The 7500-nt window shown below is 40.9% G+C and overlaps 1 protein-coding gene across 2 annotated transcripts in view; it reads left to right on the top strand.

Moving 5' to 3' along the window:
* The window catches only part of LOC137973036 (uncharacterized), a 19235-nt gene extending 15157 nt beyond the window's left edge, over window positions 1-4078 (top strand). For both annotated transcript variants that reach the window (XM_068819752.1, XM_068819753.1), the window contains exons 10-12: window positions 569-672; window positions 2098-2147; window positions 2920-4078. In XM_068819752.1, coding sequence (XP_068675853.1) covers window positions 569-672; window positions 2098-2147; window positions 2920-3091 — 326 coding nt within the window. In that variant the 3' untranslated portion in view covers window positions 3092-4078. The remainder of the gene's footprint in view (window positions 1-568; window positions 673-2097; window positions 2148-2919) is intronic.
* Window positions 4079-7500: the final 3422 nt, after the last annotated feature.

Here is a 7500-nt window from a genome sequence, read left to right as displayed (position 1 = left end):
AAAACCGATGTACTCTAAGAAAAACCCTCAGAGTCAGATTGAGATTGACTCAAAGTCAGGTCACTTACGATCTCATGTCCAGTGTTGAATCCGGGTCGCAGAGGTGGGCGGCACCTTTGATAACCGGTAAGCTACCCTGAATCTCCTCGACACTTTGAAAAAGACGTGAAACCTTAAAACAGATCGCCTCTTGTGCTTACGGCTATACTTTCCAGTGACCCTTGACGAAAAGACAATAAGAACCGTTAAGAGGAGCAGGTGTAGTTTAGTTAGTGAATTCGTGGCTTTCGGACCAAAATGTCCCCAGTTCGATCCTTGGTGACTTCAACGTCTGTTTCGACTTTCCCCTGATCTGAGTAGCTGTAGCTTCAGATTCCGTAAAATGGAGCACTGACAGAGGGGGGCGGGGGGGGGGGGGGGGGTAAAGTGCACACCGTCGGCTTGATTCCATTGATACCAGCCTCGTAGCTGAAGGAACTACCAACGTTAAATAAAGCGACTTTACCTTTAGTACCTTTTAACATCGTTGCCACATACTTAAATGAATACGCAATATCTGGTTTTTCAGGTAAGCGAAATGAGGATGAGGGCAGCCAAAGCAAGACAGAGGACAAGGAGATAGATACACCAGACAGCGCATTGGCAAAAGAATCTTCACAAGTCATTATCATGGTATGCCTTATCTAAATTGTAAGGGGCATGCATAATACTCATCAATGGGGCATTTTTAGGGATGAATGGATTAACAACACCTATTGTAGGTCTACTCAATAACTATGCCCCCCTTTGACCCTCTCCCTCCTGAGAGTGATGCTTATAAATTTTACTCTGTTAACGCCAGACGATCTTACTCGTCAACGGAGGCCGCTTCAGTAGGACAAAGGGTTAACAGCATCTACAACCCTGGACAAGATTTCTTTGGACACCTTTAACAATGACTGCAAAAGTTGCTTTAACTCAAGGTTTACCTTATAATTTATAATAATTCTCCTCATAGGGGCCTCTCAAGTACTCTCCACCCTTCCCAAAGCTCTCCCAAGCAATATCGAAACAAACTGTAGCATTTCTGAATGTTTCCCGGATTCCAATCAACATTAGAGAGCTTTAGATTCTGGTACGAGAACGACTACGAGTACGAGATTTGCTCATAGAACAACAGTGGGCGCGCGCAAACCAGCGTCATTTGGGCGGAAAAAAACGTGATACCGTTGTCATTTTAGTGCGAGGTTTTTGCAAAAATGTTCTCGCATCAAAACAATTCAGCAACACGGTAGCACTTTTGACATTTTTCGATCAGCAAGAAAGCTCAGCTACCAGCAATAAGAATAACTGAGCAACCTATGCTGCCAACAAAGAGTAAGATTAATCGACCGGGTTAGAAATTTTCTAACTATTTTCGCTAAAAACGGGTAGTCAAATCTCGTTCTCGTTCTCGTCCTCGCCCTAGAATCTAAAGCTCTCTATTGTTATTGGTATGGGGACTAGGTGTTCATTAAATCGGGCAAGCACTATTGACTTGATTGTCCAAAAATTTTGTCCAGGATTGTAGGTCCCCTTTAAATTAAGGAGCTATACTTCTCTTGCTTTGCGAATACTATCGCGATTGGAATGAGTGAGTTCGAGCGGAACAACTGTAATGTCGTAAGAGGTGTGATCATAAGTGAGGACGTGTTCCGAGACTGTGTTAGGTTCGCAGAAGTTGGTCGGTTTGCCGACCGATCTATGATGTTCGTTAAAACGGTCTTCAGGTCGTCGTAGTTTGGTTTCCCAATGTACTGCTCATTTACGACAACGATTACATTGAACCATTTTTTTTAAATTGTAGCCAACGTAATGTGCGGGAAATCAATGTTTCCTGGAAAATTTACAGGCCATTTCCGAGTTCATGTCTGCCTCCTTTTCAAACCGAGTGAAAGTACGAAGTTTTTTTTGTGAAAATCAATATGTAAAGTAGAACAAATTACCATCACGAAGACGTCTCACTTAGACTCGCTTTGAAGAGGAGGCAGTCATGAACTCGAAAATGGCCTATTTAGAACCATTGACCTCTTGATGACTAGTTTGGAAACATTTCTATGCTTCCTCTACTTCCTTTAGGAGGATGCTCAACCCATGAACTCCCAAGAGGTACCAAAGCCACCAGAAAGGTATTAATATGTTACGTTGCTATGGTGACATTGTTAGACTCGCACCATGGCCCGATTGTTCAAAAGCCGATTAACGCTAATCCCAGATTAAAGATTAACCAAGGAGTTTATTTCTCTACCCCCAAATTCTGTTCAACACTGATATTCGGCAAAACGTTACAATACAATACAATACATACTTAATTGACCGCTCCCCATAGGGGCTTTTCAGGGCCAATGAAACACAATCAACGAAACAACAGAACACAACAGCTACAACTGTTAAGAATCCCAACTGGCCGGAGGCAAACCAGTTGGCTATTTACAAGTGCAGCTGGGAAGTTGAACCAGGGACAACCAGGAACAAATTCAACGAGTGGTCAGAGCGGGTCTTGAACCCGGGATCTCCGGATCTCAAGGCAAGCGCCCTAACCACTGGGCACAAGAAGAAGTCAATGTTGAAAAACCAAAATAAGCAAAAGAAACTTTCACCAACAAGCAAACGTTTACACTAATCCTCGGCTTTCGAACAACCGTGCCCAGATCTTAAAAGGCCCAGTTCTTCCTAAGTTACCAAAAGTTTTTCTTGCGATTGGCAAAGAAATAGAGTACTATAAAGGACAAGAAAAAGTACTTTTAGTAATGACAGTCGTTTCGGTTAGAAATTCTGTCGTTCCGTTAGTTATTCAGCTGTGTGGTAGATACTAAAACAATTAGTCACCACAGGGTTGGTGAAAAATTGTAGGTATCTCCCTTCACAATGGTAAATAATTTTAATTTTATCCATTAACAGACAAACTGTAGTGCACAGAAGATCTAGACCCAAGGAAGAAAACCATTACATGGAAACTTCGAAGAAACAGCGGAAAGAAGATATCAGGAAATTCATCAGCCAAAGGAAACCTTTGGTCTCCATATTTGTATTATTGGCGTTCGCTCTTGTGCTTCTAGTTTGTCTCCTTTGAGTTTTGACATAGATGTCTCAGGTGTTATGGGGGGGGGGGGGGGGCCAAAAGTTTTGGCTATAAATTCCGCCACCGTCGTTTGGTGAATGGCACAGTATTTTGCGCTCGAAACCAATCACATCAACCAGTATTGCTCCCAAAAATGTAAACAGCAATTGCGCCCGAGAAGGAATCAACCAATGGAACGCCATTTTTTGGTTGTTCCAGAATTGGTAGAATTTGGGCGTACCTCGGGAAGTGGTCCTAAAACCACTTGGCGAGGTACGCCCAAATTCTCATTTCCATGTTAGCAGGGGGATTTTTCCGATTTAAATTTCGGGAATTCCGTAAGGTTCCATTTGCACTAACCCGACCCGAGGCACCACGCATCGGCCTAATTGTTTAGCCATTTAGAGACGTAAGCTTAATGTGAGTACGAGACGAGAGAAATAAAACAAGTTGGACCATTCAATCCCACTGATTGAAGCAGTCCAAGTGGACCACTTTCAAACGCAGTCTCAAACATTCCGGTTGGACAGACTTTGTTTTTATTATTTCCTAGAGTTTAATTTTCTGAGTTCGCCTTTTTGCTGAAGAGACTCCTTTTAAAGCAGGAGGGGAACATTTTGACGAGATCTTTCAAGGAACAAATGGTCTATATGATTGTCTGTTTTTCTTTTTCTCTTTAAAGGAATGAAAATTTTTCATATTTTATAAGCCACAGCAAACTCGAAAGTTATGCTTTTTTTTTGCCGTGTACACAATATTCATCTCAGTTCATTAGTTTAAAGAAGCTTTTATGTTTAAACAAGACATCGATCGTTCAAAGGTCATCATCAGTTCTGAAGTGAAATACAGTTGTGATTTAAATTTATGATGGTAATGACATGTGAATTACATTGTAACTGACAATAAATAGAAGCACGAGACTAAGTCATACGATTCTATTTAAGTGAAACACTACTAATTAAGTTGTGTGAGTGAATAAACAAATTTTAGAACAAACAATTTAGGTTGGTGTGTTTGACCCGCTAATTTAACGAAGGATTTTCTCAGGGGTTATAAACAGCTTCCCTCAGGATTAGCCAGCTGGAGGCGGTTTCCTGGGGATGGAAAATGGAAATGGAAACAATGGCTTAGTGCAAAAATTGTGATGAGCTTCGGGCTGCCAAGGGTGTCTAGATCGCGTCCAAATTGTGTTCAAACTGCGTACAAATCGCGTTCGAATCGTGTTAAGAGCACGTCCAAATCGCGGCCAAATAGCGTCCGAATCACGTCCTAATGCATTTATACAGAGTGTGACATGCTTAGTTAGTAATTTCCCATGATCCAGTTGGGGCGTTCCCGCCATCCGGAAATATCTCTGGATCTTATCCAGTGCAGAAGCTAGGCGTAAGGTCTCTTTCGCTATGGAATTTAAGAGAGTCAAGATCATTTTCCCAGACTAGCGATGGGCCACGTCTGCTGTCTCCATGTGCTGCTACCACGAGATGGAAGATTCTCTTGGTGAGCAAGATAAGTGTACGTATTTACTTTTAGTTCAGTTGTGCATTTATGGTTACAGTCGCACCTTCGAGTTCCTCAGTGGATTTCAATAAGCTTATTTAGGCTGTAACTTTTTCGTAGGTTTTGCGCTTTTAAATTCTGAAGTACAGGTCACTTCTTTGTGTGTTAGTACTTAGGATGACGAGCGTTCACAGCTTGAAAGCTATAAGATATCGCCGCTTGTAATCGTTTCACTTTGATCATAGTAGCTTTGATCGATCGCGCCACGTAGCACTAGCTAAGCGTGCGTATCATGTTTATTGACTAACAGAACACAGCACATACAAATATGGCCGCTCCCAACTACAACGAAGCGCCAATAAGTCATGTGACCGGACGTACTGTATATGTTACACCTTCCCACCGAGGCTAACTGGTGATTACCTAGGGGAATGAGAACCTAAATCAGTAACTGAAACGGATAAACGAATAAATGCGTAGACGTAAGTTGCCAGCTCCTTAAAACAACTCGACATCGAAAAGGAGGAGTCTACACGCTCAGTTACAAGTTAAGGTAATTCCCTTGAAATTGTTCTACTATCAAACTTTTTGGAAACTTGACATAGTTAACATTTATGATATGAGCATTAAAAAAATGCAATAAAAAAATGGGGTCACCGTGCTTTTTTACGCGTCAGCAGGCTCTTAAAATGAGGTATTTTACTGTTTTCGCGTTAAAAATTCAAATCACCTTTATACAGAATTAAGTCTTGGTTACTTCAAAGAGACAAAATTCTATTTTGAAAATAAAGCTTCTTTTATTTACATAAGCAGTAATGTTTCATTTACGCCGACTTTGATTCCCTGGTTGTGGGAATAGTTCACTTTTTGGGACAGTTCCGCGGTTAGCTTGAAGTCCTCGCCTTGGGTAAAATACACCCAGTACGGAACTGTTTTCCACAAAAAATTCATGTTCTACTATCAAACTTTTTTTTCTTCTTCAAATATGTTCTTTAGTGGACTGTTCTTAGCAAATACCTGAAAAAAAAATCGGGGGTCACTGTGCTCGTTTGAGAGAAAAGGAGCATTTATTTCGCTATCGGGTTTAATTTGAGCGAAATCTTTTACGTTTTGTATGCGCACGTGCTCATGTGCGCGCGCTAATGACGCGAAAATCGTGCGCTGTAGGGATGCGCAATGCAATACTAAGGAATTACCTTAAGTCTGTCAGGGGGCTTCACAGTTTGGCCACTCCTGGTCTGTACAAGCTCCTTTCTGGAGGCGTGTTAATCGACGATCGTTGTATTGTATTGCAGAGATAGAAAATCCGGACCACGCTAAGAACTAATCAGATTACAGGATTCGTTTCCTTGCCCTCTTGAAAACAAAAAATTAAAAGGAGAAGTTACATGCTGTTCACTGTTAGAGGTTAAAGGGTTAACTGTATATAGAAGTACATAATGCAGGAATTGATTATGTACATGTAGTTTATTAGTGAGGTTTTGCTGGTATAAGACCTTTTTCAATTCACAAAACAAGTTAAGTCATCAGCTATTTTTGAGGCTGTCATGATCCCTTTGATGACTAAATTTGAATAAGAAATTTGTATTTACAATAAAACAACCTTAGGGTGCATTTTGGGACTATTCTTCTTATTACTCATGCGCAGTGAGCGCATTAGTTAAGATTTTGCCTCCGTTTTTCGTTTCGGGTCACATTATGTAATGCAAATTTATGCTGATGTTGAGTTCCTTCCGAGAGATGCGAACCCTAGACGTTTGATTCGTAGTCCGTTCGTTACCCGATTGAGCCAAGGCACTACATCAACTGCTGTGAAAGTCCTCCCGTCAATATAAAAGTTCTTTCTATAATACGCATGCACATAAGTATAGGTGGTTTGCAGCCAATCTTTAGAGACACAGATAACAATGGTGAAACGAACAAATCCTGATCAGGGGCACCCAACGGGAATATAGTTCGAAGCAACTTAAAAATAGCATTGTTAAACGTATTTACTATTAAAACGGTAGATATAGGCATATTTTTAACCCCTAAAAATTTTTCATCTGTTCGGATTTCTTAGCTGAAAGTCTAGTGAAACGAAAATTATAGGGATCAAAACTTAGCTTTTCGAAAATTTCAGCCAGAAAATTCTAGGTGACGTTTTTAGGGTAAAAATCCGTTAAAAATGGGCAATTATACCATGTTTTAGTTGTTCCAAAATCATAGGAGAGGCTGGCAAGCAAGGAATTTTACAACAAATGTTCCGAAATTTCTAGATCTCAAATCGTCTTCCAAAGAGATATTTTCCGAAAATTGACGTTGGGTGCCCTTGCCTGATTGACGAACAAAAGGAGCTAATAAGTGAGCTATTGTTTACGTCAACCAACACGGCATCAATGACGTAACGTGCAAACCACCGATAGGGTACTTGAAGCCTCTTGTTCCTACATGTATTCCGGGTTAGGATCAAGAAGATAAGTGGAAGAAGGTTTTCCAAAAAAACGAATATTCTGAAAACACTCTTGGCAGAAATGACCTGAGACAAACGTGTGGAATGGTCTGTTCCAAGTGTATGAACCTAACGTCGAGTGCCAGGTCATGGGCTTGGTGTGCCGTGCACGATTTCCCGCCAAAAGTTTCCCCAATTAAACACATACCCCCGGTATCCTGCACATTCACATTCAAGTAAATTATATTCTGCTCGTTCCGTTCATCCTGCTCTTGGGAGTAGAATATTCCGTTCATTCCCGAAATATTACTCTGTTCATTCCGAAAACGGAATAGGTCCCATAAAAACATGGATCGCTTATACCATTTACACGATCCATCCGGGTGGAAATTTTAGGTGTAAGTATTCAGTGCCGCAGCTTGTCTAAATACAAAATGGACAAATCATGCACAAAATGTACTAGCATCAATTGGAAAAAAGCTCAAAAAGAAAA

Source organism: Montipora foliosa, chromosome 10 (genome assembly GCF_036669935.1).
Source record: "Montipora foliosa isolate CH-2021 chromosome 10, ASM3666993v2, whole genome shotgun sequence".
In the NCBI taxonomy this organism is placed as follows: Eukaryota; Metazoa; Cnidaria; class Anthozoa; order Scleractinia; family Acroporidae; genus Montipora; species Montipora foliosa.
The sequence above is the reverse complement of the archived record's forward strand: the minus strand, read 5'-3'. Positions and strand labels throughout refer to the sequence as shown.